The sequence below is a fragment of the Antedon mediterranea genome, chromosome 5, assembly GCF_964355755.1.
Source record: "Antedon mediterranea chromosome 5, ecAntMedi1.1, whole genome shotgun sequence".
Classification (NCBI taxonomy): domain Eukaryota; kingdom Metazoa; phylum Echinodermata; class Crinoidea; order Comatulida; family Antedonidae; genus Antedon; species Antedon mediterranea.
The window spans coordinates 10,908,712-10,930,079 of record NC_092674.1 but is presented as its reverse complement, the minus strand read 5'-3'; the positions used below and the strand labels follow the sequence as shown (position 1 = coordinate 10,930,079).

At 33.1% G+C, this 21,368-nt stretch overlaps 1 protein-coding gene across 2 annotated transcripts in view; it reads left to right on the top strand.

The window, feature by feature from the left end:
• Positions 1-2,901: 2,901 nt before the first annotated feature.
• The window catches only part of LOC140049613 (histone lysine acetyltransferase CREBBP-like), a 33,286-nt gene continuing 14,819 nt past the window's right edge, over positions 2,902-21,368 (top strand). For both annotated transcript variants that reach the window (XM_072094547.1, XM_072094546.1), the window contains exons 1-15: positions 2,902-3,398; positions 5,481-6,193; positions 8,687-9,142; positions 9,711-9,951; positions 12,168-12,281; positions 12,925-13,083; positions 13,707-13,815; positions 14,604-14,721; positions 15,123-15,318; positions 15,510-15,754; positions 16,123-16,359; positions 17,688-18,099; positions 19,300-19,418; positions 19,515-19,754; positions 20,164-20,252. In XM_072094547.1, the coding sequence (XP_071950648.1) occupies positions 3,314-3,398; positions 5,481-6,193; positions 8,687-9,142; positions 9,711-9,951; positions 12,168-12,281; positions 12,925-13,083; positions 13,707-13,815; positions 14,604-14,721; positions 15,123-15,318; positions 15,510-15,754; positions 16,123-16,359; positions 17,688-18,099; positions 19,300-19,418; positions 19,515-19,754; positions 20,164-20,252 (3,533 nt within the window). In that variant the 5' untranslated portion in view covers positions 2,902-3,313. The remainder of the gene's footprint in view (positions 3,399-5,480; positions 6,194-8,686; positions 9,143-9,710; positions 9,952-12,167; positions 12,282-12,924; positions 13,084-13,706; positions 13,816-14,603; positions 14,722-15,122; positions 15,319-15,509; positions 15,755-16,122; positions 16,360-17,687; positions 18,100-19,299; positions 19,419-19,514; positions 19,755-20,163; positions 20,253-21,368) is intronic.

Sequence of the window (21,368 nt, the reverse complement as noted above, 5' to 3'; positions counted from 1 at the left end):
TCATTCATTGTGACAAATTAGCTACATCCCTATGTACACCAAACACATATGATGTAAAATTAGGGTACTGATCTAAATTGATCCTTGACCATGGGTCTTTTCGGATAAGAACTTAAAACTGGAGGTCCAGTGTACAAATCTGGCTTGTGTGCACTTTACGAATCCAGTTCATTTTTCAGAAGAGTAGGGGGTTATCCCTGTGTACTGGTCCATTCGGCACCTGTTGTTGTGGAGAGACAAATGAGCGCCGTTTCATGGCAGCAATTGACACCTTTACGGGAAAAGAAAGTTCTTGTATGTGTCGTCCACACCTGCTCGCAATTCAGCTCAGTTAGGCTGTAAGACAAAGGTTATTCACCCACATTTATTTTACGATTACAAAGTATGGTTTCACAATGGAAATAAGTTGAAAAGCAGTAGTGTTTACATTTAAGTTCCGGCCCAAACTGTAAGTCTGAATGGGTCATTGGCAATAATTTAAAAAAAAAAAAGGATGGTAATAAATTAATTACAAGAATTGAAAAAAAAAACAGTTACCAAAGGCCAACTTAGTCCCGTTATTGTCATCCTAATTATTGCCATTACTTACGATTTTTGGCGGCCCTGGGCTGGCAATTGATAAGTTTGAATGTCCTGGTTTGGCAATAGATGTAAATGCTCTATGTGCTTAGGGCCCAAATTTAGACCATGTGACCAATGACTTCAGAAAATGAAGTTGGATCATCTGAACTGTTGTTTGTGATTGGTCAACTCATTGGATCTGTTTAACGGCCCAGGACTATAATGTAAGCATATTTGGGTCAAAGAGCATTCCGATTCCAACCTGCTTTCTATATTTGGAAAAGCAGGCTTATACAGGAATCGGTACAGCACATACAACATTTTCATTACAGTATTTTAATAGTGGTAAAGTTAGGTTTGCGGTACACCATGTAAGTTTTCCAAAAAGGAAATAAATTATAGTTGAGACTGTCTGGAAGTTTTGGTTGTTACGCCACAACCGTGTTCCTGGAGAATGCTAGGCAAGTACAGATAAGCAGGATTAACAGGTAAATATACAAATATTTTTTTCAAAACAACAAAAATTTATGAAAAATAAACCTCAAATGAAAAACCAGGCATATATTTAACAGCAATTAAAAAATAATAATACAATAATTCATACAATTTATTTGTTTATATTTATTTGACACTATAATTGTCTTACGTCAAATGCAGTACGTTACACATTTATTTCATATGCATCCAACTGGCATAGTAACTCAACAATTACAGGATGGATGAATTATTTAATTTTTGTGCACATAACCTAAGTCTCATTTGAGGCTTTGGAAGTGGACCTGAAAGAGTAGTGGGTTACAACCCTGGCATTAGGTCAGAGGATTGAACCCTGGACTGGGATTGGAAGGCAAGCAACCACCAATCTGCGACTCCCCTACAATTCCACTAGGCGTTATGTCAGTATTTTAGCCCCCACTCCTGTGTCGTTTAACTTTGTTGAATATGTTATATAGATTTAAACAAAGGTAAGAGTGTTTAACTATGTGTAGGACATGTAACATGTTACAATGGTTCTACAGGTATGTTATACAAGCATTGACAGACCAACCAACAGTGGTGCTACACGAAGCACAGTCTCGTCATAGATCAACTTGGCAAAGTCAGTTATTTTTCAGTTGCTCGGCATAATAAATGCTTTCGACTGCTCTCTTGCAAAAAAAAACCCATAATTTTAAAATAGAGCATTATTTTTCTTACTATTACATTTCAAACATAGGCACATGGTATCGTCAATGATTCTACAATCAAAGGTTCCATTTTGCAACATGCTTCCATTTTGCTAAGTAGAGTGACCTGTTAGGCCTAAACTCTACTCCAGCCAAATAGAGTGTAACCTTCTAAAAATTTAACATGAATTGATAATAATATGAACTCATTGCTTTAAAATTTACAAAAGTTTTCTATCCCATAATCAAAACTTACTACAAACAAGCTTTGAACATGTACATTTAGCTTCTCCTATTGGAAGAAAGTTCACTCTCAAGGGATTACTGGTCAATGGTGGTGAACATCTACATTTATCTACATTTCCAGTTTCAAAATCAAGCGGCTAACGCAAACAAAATTTTTCATATCAAAATACTAATACCTAAAATTACAAATGTTACTTTATTTCAGTGTCAAAAAGTCACACGGAAAAAAAAAGACTCGGTCCTGAAGAGTAGGCCTACAAATAGTAGGCCTACTATAGCACCTCTCTGTGGATTGATTTTATCCATTATAAATATTCGGAATATATAATAAATACATCATTTTTGTATAGTTTATATAACCATTTTAAGTTCATTTCAAGAATGTTTTTTTTTATTTTTCTGAAAAACTATCAAGTATCATCACACTCTAGCTCAATCCTTCTCTTTAGTCTTTGGTCTATTTTGATGACTGTGCAACACATTTACAGGGTGATTTTGTTGTACCAGCTAATAAAACAACTATTTTTATAAAGTTAAATAATATACAACTGTATTTATAATGATTACATTGCATTTAAATAATTTAAAATAGGATCATAACCCAATTTTAAGATATTTTTTATTACAAATCTACATGATTCTTCATCATCAGCTGAGTGTCAAAGGTTAAAGGGTTTTTGCGATGGCATGTGGGTACATTTAAAGCTTCCCATCATGCCTTTTATTTACGACCGAACATTTACGGGCAATTCCGAAAATATCCGATTCAATGTGGGTTGTCAATCAGAAGAGCTCGTACAAGCGTTAGACCAATAGACAGTCAGTAAATGTACCACGTGATCTAATGTTGACGAGAGGAAGTATGAATAAATTATATTTCGTTTTCGGGAATATTCGGAAGCTTCCCTTGTTAGATCTGTGACAAGCGTAGAAAAGTTTCATCAACAGCCGCCATTTTGCTACGATTTTCGGAGGAATATTCGACGAAAAAGATATTTATTTATCTATGTAAACTGCTCGGATATTACTTTGAGGAGTCTTAACTTAAAATGTATTCTTTTGGTTGTGGATAGAGGCTAACTTGTGAAATTTATGTATCGTTATGATGTAACTGAAAGCACCTGAGCGAGCCAAGTGTATTTTCGTGAAGCGCGTTTGTGTGAGGGATACGGAACGACCGTTTGTATTCAAAGATAGTAGGATGACTTAGTTAACATTGGAGACAACAAGTTCGATATAATCTGAACTTATATACTGCCTGCATAATGTTTGCAGTGCTGTTTTATCGATAGAATTATATGTACTAATTTATTATATTATTTACCGGCTCGGCTAAACTCATGATGGCCGACCATTTGGTGGAAGGCGGCCCACCAAACAAACGGCCGAAGATGTCATCAGTGGTAACACCTAGTGAAAATAGTGGTAAGTATCGTTTTAACCTGTTATATTAACACTATTAATACATTTTACCATTTTATAAAGCATATATATTTGTAAAGCTAGATATTTTGTTCATTTTTAGTAGGCCTAGAACATTAAAAAGAAGTCGATGGAAAAAGGAGATGAGTCGTTTTTCAAATTATAACATTTACGTTCTGTGTTATTCATGTTGTTGAATTGTGTAAAGCATGGAAATGATAGACTAGGCCTAGAGGATGATAGGCTACTGTAAGTGAGTGAAAAGATGGACAATATACTATTACTAAATACAAATTAGTTCCAATAGAAGTTCTACGTTACTTTGTATGCAAATTTAATTTGACCACTGTGCCAAACAATCCATCCCCACCACACACACCCATGCTTTGTTGAAATTTAAATAGGTGATCAGGTTAACATGCCTGAAGGCATTTGGGGGTACCCTTGCTGGTTTTAATCAACTTCCCCTACTGTCGCCAACCCTCGCTCAAGATTGCCTTGGATATTCTCAAAGAAACTTAACACTGGTCACACCGTCAGTATTGGGATAGAACTTGGGACTACTGACTGTAGGCCTAGTTTATTGGTATTCCTGATATTCCCAGTTTTCTCCCAACCAAAGCCAGTTAAGCATCATTCTGAATAGTCACAGACGAGTAAATTAATTAGTGTGGCTACAGTAGGGAGATTGTACCGTGACTTTTGTGTCCGGCTGCTAAATATACGGTAATGAGAAGATCTTGAAAGCTCCCGATACTTTTACTCTGGCCCTTAAAACAAAACAAAAATATAGAAAGCCGAACAAAAGCATACTGTAGCATACATACTGTAACAATGTCGTTATGTTAAATTGTGGTGTTTTAAGGTGGTTGATGTCAACTTTCTTGAACAAGTTTTGAAATTGTAGTACAGTCGACCTTCTCATTTACGTACCCCTTGGTCTGAGAGGCGTTCGTAAATGAAAAAGTTCGTAAATGAGAAGGTTCGGAAAAAAGCGCCCTCTATTAAATCAGTGGTAAAAACATGTCCAAACAAAATGCCCTATGTAAAACTTACTGTGTATAGTACACTATAAAGAACAAACAGTATTAAAAATACAGTATAAAACAATTAAATTTAACATGTAAATTAACACCTTAAATGCCAAAAAGATTGATATTTCTGCTTTTTGTTATGTTACACACATTCTCTGTACCAAAATTCCATTGTTTACTTTTTATTATGCATATTTTGACACAAACTGTAATTTACGAACTTGTTCCTAAAGTAATAATATAAAATCCGTTCTGGACCGCAAATATTTACATTTTTAAGCTACTATGTATGTGTGGTGTTTGACAACAACTATGCAAGTAAAATGGAATTCCCAGAAAAATGGCTACGCGACGACTGACATTAAAGTTTTAAAATGTTAATAAATAAGAGTCAAGTGTTTTTTTATATCGTAAACACATGCACAAACCAAACCAAATTGATAGTATGGTCATCGTAGCTAGCCTTTTTTGCAGTTCGCGATCAACCTTTGTTTTTTTCAAAAACACGTGCAGGGTGCTCTCCATGCACTCCAGCAGTGCAGTAGTGGCGATGATGATCTCTAGCTTAAGCCTAGACTAAACGGCCTAGGCCTAGCTAACGGCCTAGGAATAGACAACTTTTAAACTATAAATAAATCGTGGATCGTTTTTAATAAGCTTTGCTTTATTTATGAAATAATTGTTTTGGGGTAGTTTAATAAATTAAGAAGATAATAAATTAGTAGGTACGTAAAAGTTTTATTATATTACTGATGACGTCATCGTTCGGCGTTCGTAAAATAGAAGGTTCGTAATTGAGAAGTGTGTAAATGAGAAGGTCGACTGTATTTAGATTAATTTCAACTAATAATGTTAACCAATTATTTCGTGATATTACAGTATTTTTCATAACACAGGCTTAGTTATTTGACAGGTCTGGGTAAGTTGTCCCTACCCACAAAAGTTAGCAATAACTACCCAGTGATCACCAATTAACCCTAGTAAATAACAAAACCTGACATGAATTTAACTGTAGACTGTTTTTGATTGTTTGCTCTTTTTTTATCGCCAGAATTTTTTGGTCTTCTGGATGATCTACAAGACGACTTAATACAACCAAGTGGAGTTGGAGATAGCACTGCAAATAATCCTAGTGGAGTGGTTGAAAATGAATCAAATGGAACTATTCAAACATCAGTACCTGACACTGCGTCAGAAACACTAAAGAAAAACAAGCAACTTTCCCAACTGCTTGCATCTCCAGCAAGGACTGGCGGAGGCGTGTCCTCCAATGCCTCTAACTCCAATGTGAATGCAAAATCTGGTACTAGTCCAGCTCCAACCCAAATGCACCAGACCCACTCTGTCAGTGCTAGCCCAAATATGAACAGTGCAAATAGTCCTATGCCTAATAATATGAATTCACCACGACCACCCAGTGTCGGTTTGCCCAACACTGGCCAGCAGAAAAATAAACTGGCTATGGCGGTGAATGCGAGCATGCCAGCCACGATGGTATCAGCAACGACAACTAATGCTGCTGCTGCGAGCCCAGGCAGCCTAATGAATAATAAGATGAAACCGATAATGATGAATGGCCCCGGCCCGTATAGTAATATGGGTAATACTATGAACATTAATAGAAATACAAATGTCAGTACAGGAGGTATGTTGCAAAACAACTCTAATATTTTAGCCAGTTCAATGTCATCTGTTCCTCAGCAGCAACAGCATGCTATGGGAAACATGCAAAATGTGGCGGTCAATCCTGCAGCTATGGGAAAGGTATGTACAATTTAATTCAATTCTTATTAGTGCTATACGCAGTTATTATTGAATGTTAGAATTTAGACATGTTCAAGAACCATGGCCAGTGATAAGATGAGCATTTGGCCAAACTGCAAGTAATAGGGAAAAGTAGGGTTTTCAGAATGTACTGTAGTTTGAATAGGACAGAATCGGGATATTTGAAACAATAAAGAAGACTCTGTTATGTGTGTTATCATATCAAGCATGGGTAATGGTTACAATAAAGAAAGATCATTATTATTCATACCGTTTTTTTTTATGACATTTGTATTTTTAGATTATGAAAATGTACAATACAGTTATGATGTACAAATTGTCATGTTCTAAACTAATGTTTAATGTTCTAAACTAAGAGTAACTATATTTAAATTACAAAATTGTTATCACACTATTTAGTGATTATTAATATTATACTACTATAGTAGTAGTATACTTTCTAATAAAAGGTTGTCAATTTGCAATGATGCCAAACAATATAAAAGTTAAAAATTGAGCTTCATCCATAAGTACTGACTGACTTTAGCGTTTTTGAGGGATCTAAATATTAAGAATGTTTTTACTGTATTTTATAATGTAAATGTAAATCTACTGTTGCCAAGCAGATTTTGTATTGTTTTTTTTTTTAAATAAAAAATTGAATACAAAATATTATAGATGAATGTTAAAATTGAACAAGTTAAAATCCCTGATAACTTTTAAGTTATCTGTTTACTATAGTAAAGAATTATAAATTAATATTTTACAGAAATTTAAAATGATACTGAGTGTACTGTAGGTATTTAAAAACAAATATTTATATTTAAAAAACTAGACATTTGCTACTTGCCCTCGATCCACATGCTGTATGAAAACATGCCTATTGATTGAAATTTATATTTTATACTGGGTAACCTCTTGTGTGTATATGTAAATCCATAGACAAAGGTCAACATCGACCAACCAATCAAGGAAATGGGGAAATCCCTTCAATACTGTAGTACTATGTAGTTAAACACTACCTTGTAGTCATGTTGCACCAGAGCCACATGTAAACCTTATGATCTTCTCCACTAGTATCAATATCAAATAATGAAATATGCTGTAAATAGCTTGATAAAATTGTATATTATTTAATAGTTAATACTTTGCATAGGCATCCATAATAACAATATGAAGGGTAAACCATAACATTGGAGATACAGTGCACTACAACTGGACAGTAGTAGAAACAAGGTCTATTTTAACTTTAACAATACCAGTAGTCTTGTGCTGTAACTGTCTGATCTTTAAAATAGTAAGTTATACTGTAGTACAATAAGACTAGGTGTACTGTATTTGTTATGTAAACTGTATTCATCATTTAGTACTACTGTACTGTAGTGATAAGCAATTTGTTAATGCCACACCCTTTTTGTTAATGCCACACCCTTTTTGTGGTATTGTATAATTAAATGCAAAATATATTAAGCAAATCTACTTACAGTACTACTACTACAGTACTAACAGTTACCGGTATTTATAAATTATATAAAAAATAATGAATTCAATAATTATTGAAAATATACCTATATAACTGAATTGCTTAAATAAAAAGCATCATGTTAAAAAAAGAGTTCAAAATACTATCCTTATTTGTGCATTAAGGTCAGTGTCATAAATAAATTGTATTTCAAATTTTAGAAAGAAACAGAAGGCTATACAGTATGTAATATTCAGGTCATACTCACTTGGTGTTTTTTTATACGCACACCATTGAAGACAATTAATTGGTTATTTCCTTTTTCTTTGTGTCTGATAAACACGCAACAAGTTTTTCTTTGTTTATTATGTTCAATAATTCCATTATATCATAATTTAGTATTAATATTGATTTTCAATTTTATTTATATTTTTACCATTTTTATAGATAAATTTACAATTTTATACAAAAAATAATGGTTGTATTGTAGTAACCTACAATAATGTACAATGGGCTGAGTGACATTTTATATTTTTACCTGTCTCTTAATAATTTAGTTGTGGTTTCCAAATTTGGTCTTTATCTGAACTGTAGTATATAAGGAATTTGGGAAAAATTTAAGTTACAGTAATTGTACCCCTGAAAAAAAAGTTTACATTCATTTTTTTTGTAATAGGCCATTTTAATGTGAGATTTATTATTCTTTCAAGGCAAACACTAAACTGTAATTTAAGGGAGAAAATCATCAACCGAAAACTGTATCTGAACAGTGAAAAACTTGTAATTCGATTTATGTTAAATACAACCATTTATAATCATGATGGGTTTTTTTTGTGACGAAAAAGTGAATAGCTGATTAAAATTACAAAATGACCTATTTCAAGTTTGATTTATTCATCTTTATTTTTCATGTTATGGAGAACAATACAGCTTTAATTTATAAAAGAGAAGGCTTGTTTTTTCTTAATATTTTTACATATAAAATATTGCCAATACAGTATTTCAATTTTGTATTTTGTTTATTATCACAGGTTGGTATGCCAGTTAACACGGGCCAAATGGGCCAGGCTGGAAATAACCCATTTCACTTCTCAACTTCCAATGTTAATGTACCAGCAGTGAACATGCTACAGCAGTACTCATTTGCCGGTACAATAACCACCTCCACCATGATGCCTAACCAACTGTCAAATGCTATGGCTGGTAACATGCCAGGCAACGTTGCTGGTAATATGGCTGGAATGGCCGGTAATACAATGGTCAATCGAATTCCAGGCAATATCACTGGCAATTTCGGCAACATGGCCACAGGAAACATGGGTAATAGTATTAACAGCGGACTCGGTGGCGTGATGCCTAACAACATGCAGGCACAGCCAAGTCTTGCGGCCAGTATGGCCGGTGGAATGGCGTCGAACCTTCAGGCATCCCAAAGGATGACCAATGATATGACTGCTAATCTTAACCCAGTTGGTAATGTTGGAATGGTAAGTTATTATATTGTTTATACTCTGTGTTTAATTGAGTACTATACTGGTCCAATATCCAGTAAAATCTATGACTAGTCTATAATCTCCAATTAACTTGTTTTGGCTAGTCAATATTTTGTTGTTTACGCACTAATAATCTTTAAAACAAGGTTGGTAAATAAAATTGAATATGGACCGGTAAAACATTTTTACTAGACCATTGGTATAATGTTAAGAATTCCTGTGATAATTTTTTAATTATTTTTTTTACTACAATATATTTCTGCTACACATTTTTCATCACTGTTTTTATCCTATGAAATTAAACATTCATAAAATATATGATATCATTCATGTTACTATAGCAAGCATTATTGTACTGGATGATATATGTAGATCAGATTACTTGTGAAGGAAAATGATTTAGCTGAAATTGAATAGTGTATGATTTGTAGTGTATTATACACTGACAGGCTGATAGCAGTTAAGAAAGATTGATTGTGCTGTAACTAGCGATGACAATAAAAGTATTTTCAAAATCATAAAATTACCATTTTGCTATAAATGCTTGATGTGTGTTTTGCAGAATATGCCTCAGACTGCGCAAACTGCTATGGGCCCGAACGCAACTCAAACGCCAACAGCCGATCCTGAGAAAAGAAAACTTATACAGCAGCAGCTAGTGCTCCTTCTACATGCACACAAGTGTCAGCGGAGGGAAAGCCAGGCTAACGGTGAATTAAAACAATGCTCACTTCCACACTGTCGGACCATGAAAAATGTACTCAATCACATGACGCATTGTCAAGCTGGCAAAAACTGTACAGGTAAATAGTGTAGACCATTATCCTTAAAATATAAACCAACTTGTTAAAATGTTAGTTTTGCCCTATTATTAATTCTAATTAAATGTTATTTTTCATTTTTGATGTAATCCTAATAATATCCATGATATTTACCAATTTTTATCTGTTATTTAACAATAATAATTTTCTGAATCAACCGTTTTTTGCCCTTCAAAAATTTAAATTGATTTCATTCATACAATCTATACATGGTAAAGCAATACAAAATTTATTGGAAAACAAATAAAATAATAATTATTAATTATGAATTAAGTCTAACCAATTGCATACAGTATATTCCTTTATGTTCTGTTACTTAATAAAAGTAGGCCTAATAATACAAATTGTAGAGTATATCACATTTAGTTTTGAATTTGTATAATTTTGCAAAAATAGGTCAACAAGGTCAAGGCCTTTGATTTGTTGTTATTGAAGGTTACAATAGAAATAGCTGAAGTAGAAAATGCATAGTTCTTTGCTGCACTTTCTTTAAGAGCAAATTGTTATTATCAATAGCAATGTGAATTTATACAAACTACCGTAGTGTTGTTTAAGCTTAGACCTACAAGAAAAATATTTGTTTACATGTGGACAAATCATGTGTAGAATGTTGTAATAGCAATGAGAACGGACATGTTTCCGTTCAATTTAAATCAATTATAAATTTATATTATTTTATATATTTTTTAAATGCTTTGTTGGACGGACCATTTTAATGTAAAATAATTGTCATTCATTTTTGTTTACATGGGATTGGAAAAAAAAAGTTGGTCAAGTCCGTTCTATCAGACAATAGCTCTCTGTTTAGATTTATTTTTTATCCACTTTTTATTTCTGTGGAAGTTAATAACTTTGTACAAAATGGCATATTCAATTCAATGTTTTTTATTCAGAGTTCTTCACTGTAAAGAACCTAAGGCATCTTTTGTAATGGGAAGTGGGTTACCCCGGTATTCTGGTTAAAATTCAGCCCAATCCTAGTATAGCTTTGTTTGTGCTACAATAATAGGGATTATCACATCAAGAATGGCTGATGATTTTTTTAACCCTCAATTTTAAAACTTATACTTATATAAAATCACTAAATCAAATAATTGATGGTAGTTCTTTCATTTAAAAAAACAAGAATAAAACATTCTTCTAATTCAAATACAGTAATTATAATTATTAAAGGTTGGTAAATCAATGTTAAAAAATTGATAAATAATGTTATCCAAAAGCATTAAATTCTAGAAGAGTACCAAGAGAGTACAAATTAATTATTTATAACTGCAAAATATATTAAAAATATATTATTAGAAAAACATCTACAAAACTGCTTATAATATACGCACAAAGCAATTTTAAAAAACAACATATTTTCAGGATATCTAATAATTTTGAGAACAAAGAAATGTTGGGTGTCGATCTCTTTAGCTTGTGTCTTAATTTTGATTGTATTGGTATCTTTGAAGTAGAAGAGTCTGAATACTAATTAATTGTATCCTTGTTTTTGTGTTTGTAACTTGTAAGGCGGTTTGATTTTCTATTGAATTTAAATCTCACTGTATTGGTAAGTTCATTCAAGCATGACACACATGGACATTAATGCTATTGACTCTACTTTGTAACCTAATTATAATTGTTAATTAATTTCTCTAACTAAGGTATAAAACTCATTTTTCTAAATGAGATAATAAGTAGGGTGTATCCTTGATTTTATTTTTAAAATGTAGTTAATTGTTTTATTAGAATTTTGTTGTTGGCCTAATTAGATTTTACCTATCTTTATTGTTATAGTGCAAACACCTATAGTTCTTTCCTTGTCCAGTGTGAACTACTGTAATGAGTCTGGTTTAGGTTTAGTTCACACGCAACATATATATTTTAGCCTAAACTTTACATAATAATAATAATAATACCACATTTCTATAGCGCCTTTTTCATGAATAATCATGTTCAAAGGCGCTTTACATAATTAATACATCACAATTACAAGACAAACAGTGCATCAAATAAATTACATAAATTATATTAAGTGTAAAAATAAATTTACAAGGTAATTAAATTAAAATTTCGTTTGTAGAAACATTCAACATTTTTTTTTTTTTTGGAAACACACGGTGTAGTGTACCTAACTACCCTGTTTATTGCCATACAACTATTGTCTTATTTTAATGAGAACACATCTATTAGTAATCTTGTTTTCTTTTTTGTAGTACCTCACTGCGCATCATCACGTCAAATAATCTCACATTGGAAGAATTGTACTCGTAGTGACTGTCCTGTATGTTTGCCTTTAAAGAACGCCTCCGACAGATCAAGAACTCAAGGTAATTTTAATTCAGATAGATTACGTGTTTCATTAAATGTCCACAGCATTGTACAGTACATTAATGTTTACAGTCTAATTCCTAGAACAGTGTACCTTATGAAACCATTTGATGTTTTTTTTTATATTCAAGTATAAAGCTCTATCTACACTATCAAACTAGTTTGAAAAATAAAGTGATGACATCATCGTGTCCATTTATGGACACATCACATTTTTTTGTCACATAGTTTGGTAATGTAGACAAAGCTTAATTTCTCCTCCTTTTCTCCTTTCCCCATTTTTTTTTTATTATGTTGTTTGTTTATAGAATAGCATTATATTATCTCTTGAAGTGCCCAATATTTATTTCTGGAAGTCTTGGTATCAAGTTTTCTTCCACACATACATTGTTTTCACTTTTTGCCTCGAACTTGTTTTTTATTATTAATATTATTATTATGTTTTTATATGTGTGGAGAACGTGTTGTAATAAACACAATTTTGCATTTAGTTGATATAGGCATTCAATTATTTTCTCTTTTTAAAACTTATTTATTGTTACAATGATCTTTATATTGAAGGTGTCTTAAAGATAGCTGACTGTTTTTTTGTTTAACGTAAAATATATTATATATATATATTTATTTGTTATTTGTTTATAGCTGCCCTGTTGTTAAAGCAGGCTGCAGGTAACCCTGCTATGGGACCTAATCCACCGCCGTCTGCGTTGGCTACTCATATGAACCCAAATCCAGCATTGTCGCAAGATATTGCAAGGACATTGGATCGACTAGGATTGAAACACACCGGCATGACTTCAAGTAAGTTGAATAAAAAGTTATTTTGTAGTGTGTTTGTTAGTTTGTTTTATTGGTTACACACATTTTAATACAAAGTAAGACAAATAATTGAAAGATATAAGTATATGTAGTAATACAGTGTGTGGTAGGTCACCATAAGAAGATTGCAAAGAATCTTTAAGTCATGGCCACCAGTTAAAATAAATGACCTATGATTTTACAATTCAGTCAATTCTTTATCTGTGCCTAAAATGTGGAAGAATTTACCCAGTGATCTAAACCAATGTTATGATGGTAGTTGTGATTAATGTCTTAGAAATGTGCACTATAAAAGTGTTCATGATAATTCACTCTATTACCAAACAACCCTTGGACTTGCTCCAAAAAATTGGGGATTCCAAATATGTTTTAATGGTAACAAATAATTTAGAATCTTTTTTTAGAAGAGAGTTTAGAAGAGTTTGAATTTGCGGGTGGGGGAAAGAGAAATGTTTGTATTTGGAGGGTTGACTATTTATTTTTAGTTGTCGCACAGAGACATTTCAACAATAGAAATAATGTTTTGTTATGACTATGCTATTGCATACATTAATTTTTGATAATTAAATTCTTTGTCTTTATACTTCTTTTGTTTTGATTTACAGATGATCTTTTAGGTGGTTCAACGAATCTTGCATCAATTGCAGCGGCGAAATCACAGCCGTGGCACAGCCACGTCACCCAGGATCTCCGTAATCACTTGGTTCATAAGTTGTAAGTTTTATATACAATGGAATGCTTTGTTGCATTGACTTTATATATTTACATATCTTTGTTTTTGTTCTATGAGCTGTTAGATTAAGATTTTTTTTTCTCTCTTTTGCTATGGATATAATATTTATGTCACCATGTTATTCCGAAATAAAAAGATAAATGTAAATGAAATATAGAATTTTATAAACAATATACAAAAATCAGCCAATTTACTGTACAGTACTGTTCACATATAACATTGCCTCAGTATCATAGCGTTTCATATGTATCATATGTGATCCTGTATTGTTTTTAGGTTAGGCTTATGGCCTATTTCATTTCATTATTTATTCGGTCTATTTTAATATATACATAACAACAACAAAAAACTGAAATTGGGGAGACCGGGGTCAACCTAAGTGAACTTAATCACTGTAGCTGAGCCGGTTGTCCCAACCCTAAAGTCAGTTTACACATAAAAAAGACATAAAAACAAAATACAGTTAAAGCGAATCAAAATGAATGTGAACTTTTCTAATGAAGGCTGATGGGCTTTCTAGGACTGCAGCATCTGATAACGGTCTGGGAAGATGGTCCCAGACATGGGGTAACCTGATGGCTATCGAATGAAAAATAGCCTATGATATCAAAGAACTTGTCTAAGAGAATTATCTAAAACTTGCATCAGATCATTTTACATTCTTTATTTTGTTTACAACTAGTGTAAAGGAAATTACATTTGAGATTTTTAGTAATGTTACACTTATATAAAGTGCTACTGTTTTATTATCAATGTTTCTACTTTGCAGAGTTCAAGCAATATTCCCCTCCCCTGATCCCGCAGCTGTTAGAGATAGGCGTATGGCAAATTTAGTAGCATATGCACGCAAGGTGGAGAAAGATATGTACGAGACAGCTAGTAGTAGGGTAAGTGTTATTCTAATTCAGTTGTGACGAATTTTTGTAGTAAAGATATATTTTCCCCCTGAATAAGAATTTTAAAACATAATTATTAAACTTGACCAAAGATCAAAAAAAAAAAATTATTGACCTAATATCCCATAATTTGTTTTCCTGGTTTCTGGTTAATGTAACTGTTTAGTTTGTCTTTATAAAAAAAAAATTATTTTGTTGGTTTTTTTTTCCAGTTACGTGAATAATTTTATTGATATCCAAAATGGCCTATTTTATTTTTCATGTTTTTGGATATAATACTGACAATTTTATCAAATAAAACAAGTCACAAGTATCCAAAAACACTGTTAAACTTTAGTATAACACTGGTGACATGAATTGAAATCACAACATTACTATTTATATCCCAACAGGAAGAATATTATCATCTTCTTGCGGAGAAAATCTATAAAATTCAAAAAGAATTAGAAGAAAAACGAATGAAACGAATACAGGACCAGAGTGCGACTGGCTCACCTCAACCTACACCATCTCAGGTGCCTTCCATGCAAGCTACGGCGAAAATGCTTTCTTCCTCGCACACGCTTTCGAACAGAATGCCCATGCTCAGTAAGTGTCTAGAATATTATTTGTGTCTATGAGAAAAAAATTCATATTTTACTATTTTCAATATTCAATACATAAACCTCAGTCCATGAGTTACTGTATCACAACGTGGCTTATTTTTTGTATATTATAAAAAATGCTTTCACTTTTAATCACTGCATAAAATATATAATTTGTGTGTTTCATAATTTCAGATGGTCCAACTGCTTTGCCTGGACAAGCCCCTGGAGTTCCTGGTGTGATGGCGCCAACACGTATGAACACGCCGCCATCTACTCAAGCAAATCCAAATCCGTTTGCCAACTTCCCACAGATACCTCAAATGGGACAACCAGGCCTCACAAGTCCAATGTCAATGCCCCCACCTAGACCCCAGATGCAACCCCCCATGACATCACCAAGCCAAACAGCAACTCAAAATAACATCAGTCAGCCAGTGGTGAGCTTTACTCTGTTTTTGTTTGGGTTTTTTAAAATACAGTTTAACCCCTATTTTGTGTCGCCCTATTAAGGGAATTCTTTCCTGTTAAACAAACAAAGAAATATATGTTTTATTTGTCAAAAAATTATAAAAATAAAATATTTATTTGTCGATTTAAAAATTGCACCAACACTACAACAACACAAAATAGTCATAGATAAAAAGTGGCTATAAGATTACAATTACTTATTATAATTATTATTCACTGATAAAAACTAGAAAAATTCAGCAGGCCAGTCTGTTACTGTGACTGTTGACTGTTTATCATGAATGTACATTATTATGTGTTTAGGCATCTAATTATATGTATATTTTCTTTGTGACAGATGCCAATTCAAGGCAACAATAGCCTCCCTAATCAACCTATACCATCTCCAACCATGTCTCAAAGTAGTGTGGGCTCATCCCACAATGCATTACCTATATCTGCTCCTCCTCAACTTGGTAATGCTGGTGCTAGTAAAGGTGGAGGAGTAGGAGACAAAGGTGGTAAAAGTTCCATGCAAAGTGATGGTAAAATGATGCCAAATGCACTTTCATCTGGAGTTAACATTGATAATATTGTAAGTTCATGGTTATTTTATAAAGCCTGTTTTCCACTAGATTTTTTTTTGTGTGAATAACAAACGCTATCTTTCCATACATGAGAATGCATCATAACTCAATTCCTGAATCTGATTGGTTGTATAATTTGTTTTCGCTTTGTAAAAAGTAGAAACTATCCCAAATACTAATTTCACTGCAAAAAAAAACTCAAGAATCTAGAATTTGTTGCAGATAGGGATTTGGAGATGAAAATATAAATTCACTTGCGTATAAGTTGACCCTTTTGATTCACACAAACAAATTTGGCTAGTGGAAAGCTGGCTTGAGAGTTGACCTGCTATAGGTCAAGTTGGCACAATGTGCTTGTATACTCTGAAATAAAATAGAGTCCAGCTATACCATATAATGTCCACTGTGATTTTTATGGAATGTTGACAGAAAACAAGATAGAAAAAAAAAATTATTTACCTGAAAAAATGTAATTTAAAGAAAAAATTTTTGTTTAAAATTAAACGTTTCCTTTGTATTTCTAAGTGAAATATTTTTGTTGTTTTTTTTTTTACAGAAGTGAATAACTTTATTAAAACTGCAAAATGTCTGTTTTTATTAATCTTCATTTTTCATGTTTGTTTAGTAAGAAAGTTTTGTAACACAGCATGATCTTATTCTTAAAGCTCAGGTACAGGCATGAATTTTAAATATAATATTTGGTTAATTGTACATAAATCAAATATTTGTAACAGAAATCGAGACAAAAAACAAGAATTTCCCTTAATATGGTCAAATACAAAATTTGGCATAATTCTTCAATAAAAACCAGGAAGACTTTTTTTCAGTAGTTAGGTAGTTAACCTAATGTAATAACATGTCTGATAGACTCCCTAGACGGGGAAAAAAGATGGTGGATATACAGTGGATAACTTTTGCTATAGCATGAAAATAAAAATCTGAAGTTGAATAAAAATATCAGAAATGTAATATTCAAGTTATATTACCTACATTTTTTACCACACCGTTTATTTTTCATAGCTTTTTAAATTGCCTCTCTATTTACAAAATTTGTGTACAAAAGATTAGAGATTTTATTGTGTAATTTGAACTATCCCCCCACTGATAAGAAAGTGCTTATTTTCAACAAGCTCGTGTAACACAAATAAAATCCAAAAAATTATGAAACATAGGGGAAACTAAAGATCGATAATTATTGGAATGTATGATCAATAGAAATTTTTTGCCCGCACTTGGCCTTTAAATGTGTATTGTCCCCCAAAAACATGACAAATGAATTCAAATACAGTACAAAGACTTTGAATTGATATGATAATAATGTTGTTTTATTGTATAGGGCTCTGAGACAACAGTATCAACAGATGGCAAGTCAGAAGGGCTATCACGAGGCAAAAGCAACCCACCTTCAGTAGCTGACGCAAACCTTCCTAACGACACCGGTGATAAACCGTTCCTTAGTAGTAGCATGTCACAGGATTCCAAGGCCAACATCGTTCAAATTAAAACCGAACCCGGTACCACTACGTCGGATAGCTGTACCATGAGCATGACGGGCGTTAAAATGGAAACTGACACGCCTGCCCCCTCGAAGGCTAATAGTGGCGGAGCAACGGGTGGGAAGGGCAATGCTACTGCAGCGTCTGCAACAACCTCTGCTTCACCAGAGGTTAACTCAGTTGATACTAAGGCTGTGATGAAAGTCGAGCCTGGTACGTCTACAACACCTAAAGCTCCACGAAACAAGAAAGGTTTGTACAAATTGTCTGATATGATATAATTGAGGGCTATTTGCACATTATTGGACGCTATAATTATTATACAGATATTGACTGCTTAGAGGTTAAATATAAGATTTGACATCCCCGAGGGAATGATATTAAGTTCGAGGGAATATATATTTCCCGAAGCGCCAGCTGAGGGAAATATATATTCCCCGAGAACTTAATATCATTCCCGAGGGGATGTCAAATCTTATATTTAACCGATATAAAAGGCAATATCTGTTATATTATATAGCCAAGAACAAGTCTGCTGGGTTGGGTGAAGCTAGGCTAGGCCTCCTATAGTATTTGTATTGTATTTAAACAAGCCTGCCTAGACACCTTACCTTGCGAAGAATAATATACAGATAATTACTAATTAATGATTCCTTGGCAATAAAATATTCACTTAGGCCTAGGTCGTTTAAATAAACGGAAGAATTTCCATCAATAAGCCTATTAAAAATAATAATATTATAATCAGGTAGGCCGAATAAACAATTCGTCTTCTTCTCGATCTTCGAGGAGCCGAATCACCGGATGTTCAGCGCGTACTAGATTACTACCGTGAGTATTGACCAATCACAAACGGTGTTTCATCACATTTAGGGTGGACTTGTAACAAATGAGGGCGCTATGTATGCATAGTTTAAATAGTTTAGATTATTAATTTCTTCAAGCAACTTCCGTGGCGCAGCGGTTGAAGCGATGGAGTGACAATTCCACCCGAGTTCAAGATCGAGTTGATGACTTTTGTTTATTTATCGGCAACGCGAGTGTTGGCACACGAAAATTACACAGTCAATATCATCGTACTCGAGAATCTATATGTTTAATGACAGGGGACACGATAATTACGCGAAAATTACACAGTCAATATCATCATTCTCGAGGATATATACGATTTACGATCCTCGCAGCGGTAGTCATGTGATGCAGTTTCAACCAATCACGTTAGCGTACGTTAGCGTATTTACATAGGCTATGTAATATTCACCTTTAACCCATCCAATTTAAAACATGGTAATTTTATGGGAAAAAGGAACAATTTTCTGTAGATAAATATAACATAATGTTATAAAAAAAAAGTTGTAAATTCACTGTATGGTTTTTGTATAAGAAGCTATTTCTGTTCTATATTGTGCATTTATAAATAAAGATGGTTTTTTCCCTTATTTTTTTCTGCAGAGTTTAAACCTGATGAACTACGACAAGCGTTGATGCCAACGTTAGAAAAGTTATTTAGACAAGATCCCGAATCGCTTCCCTTCCGACAGCCTGTTGATCCAAAGTTTCTCCAGATTCCGGTAAATTTCGAAATTGATTTTATATTATAGTTTATTTGAATAATATTGCATTTGTTTCCTAGTAGGATAATAAATATAATAACATTTTTTCTGCAGGACTATTTTGATATAGTAAAGCGTCCAATGGATCTATCAACGATTAAGAGGAGGCTTGACACCGGACAGTACACGGACCCGTGGCAATATGTGAATGATGTTTGGCTTATGTTCGAAAACGCTTGGCTTTACAACCGTAAAACCTCGAGAGTTTACAAGTACTGTGCTAAGCTGGGAGAAGTGTTTGAGCAAGAGATTACGCCAGTCATGAAGAAGCTAGGCTTTTGTTGTGGTACTAAGGTACAGTGATGAAAGAACTTTATAGAAAATGCCCACAAATGCAATAGAAAATACCGTTTTGATATTACCTAAGGTTATTTTCATGGAACTGTCTTCTGTACAATAGAATATCATGGTATATATTATACAAATAATGAATGCTTATGAGTGAAATGGTACAAATTATTTCATGAGGTGAAAGATGAAATTTATATTTCCACGAGGTTAAAGCCAAGTGAAAATATAAATGACAAAAAAATGATGATTTTTTTAATGATTTAATAATTGTGGAACCATTTGAGCTTAGGAAAAGTCTATGTTTGAGTCAAATTCTCAGAATTTACAGTTTATGAGAGAATAATAATATAAAACTAATGTGGCGTTGATTCTTGGTAATTATTCATTTTTAATTTTTGTATTCTCTCCACAGCATGTTTTTCATCCTCAAGTACTCTGTTGCTTTGGAAAACAACTCTGCACTATTTCCAGAGATGCAACATATTTTACATATCAAAATAGGTAAGTTAAGGAAACTATTATCATTTTAGAAGCATAGAACCACTGAATTATGTTCACTCCCACCCATAACTAGTTATTGTAACCATAGAACCACTGAATTAAGTTCACTCCCACCCATAACTAGTTATTGTAACCATAGAACCACTGAATTATGTTCACTCCCACCCATAACTAGTTATTGTAACCATAGAACCACTGAATTAAGTTCACTCCCACCCATAACTAGTTATTGTAACCATAGAACCACTGAATTATTTTCACTCCCACCCATAACTAGTTATTGTAACCATAGAACCACTGAATTAAGTTCACTCCCACCCATAACTAGTTATTGTAACCATAGAACCACTGAATTAAGTTCACTCCCACCCATAACTAGTTATTGTAACCATAGAACCACTGAATTATGTTCACTCCCACCAATAACTAGTTATTGTAATCATAGAACCACTGAATTAAGTTCACTCCCACCTATAACTAGTTATTGTAACCATAGAACCACTGAATTAAGTTCACTCCCACCCATAACTAGTTATTGTAACCATAGAACCACTGAATTAAGTTCACTCCCACCCATAACTAGTTATTGTAACCATAGAACCACTGAATTATGTTCACTCCCACCCATAACTAGTTATTGTAACCATAGAACCACTGAATTATGTTCACTCCCACCCATAACTAGTTATTGTAACCATAGAACCACTGAATTAAGTTCACTCCCACCCATAACTAGTTATTGTAACCATAGAACCACTGAATTATTTTCACTCCCACCCATAACTAGTTATTGTAACCATAGAACCACTGAATTAAGTTCACTCCCACCCATAACTAGTTATTGTAACCATAGAACCACTGAATTATGTTCACTCCCACCCATAACTAGTTATTGTAACCATAGAACCACTGAATTATGTTCACTCCCACCCATAACTAGTACAATAAATATTGTTTTAGTGTATTGAAGTCATGTCATGTGGAAAATCTTAAAAAAATATGTTTAGATTACATTTTTAATTCTTTTATAATTCAAGGGTTCCACTATTAGTTTCATGTTAATTAATCTTAATGTGTTTTCTTTCTGAACTATGATAGCTTCATTTCCTAATATGC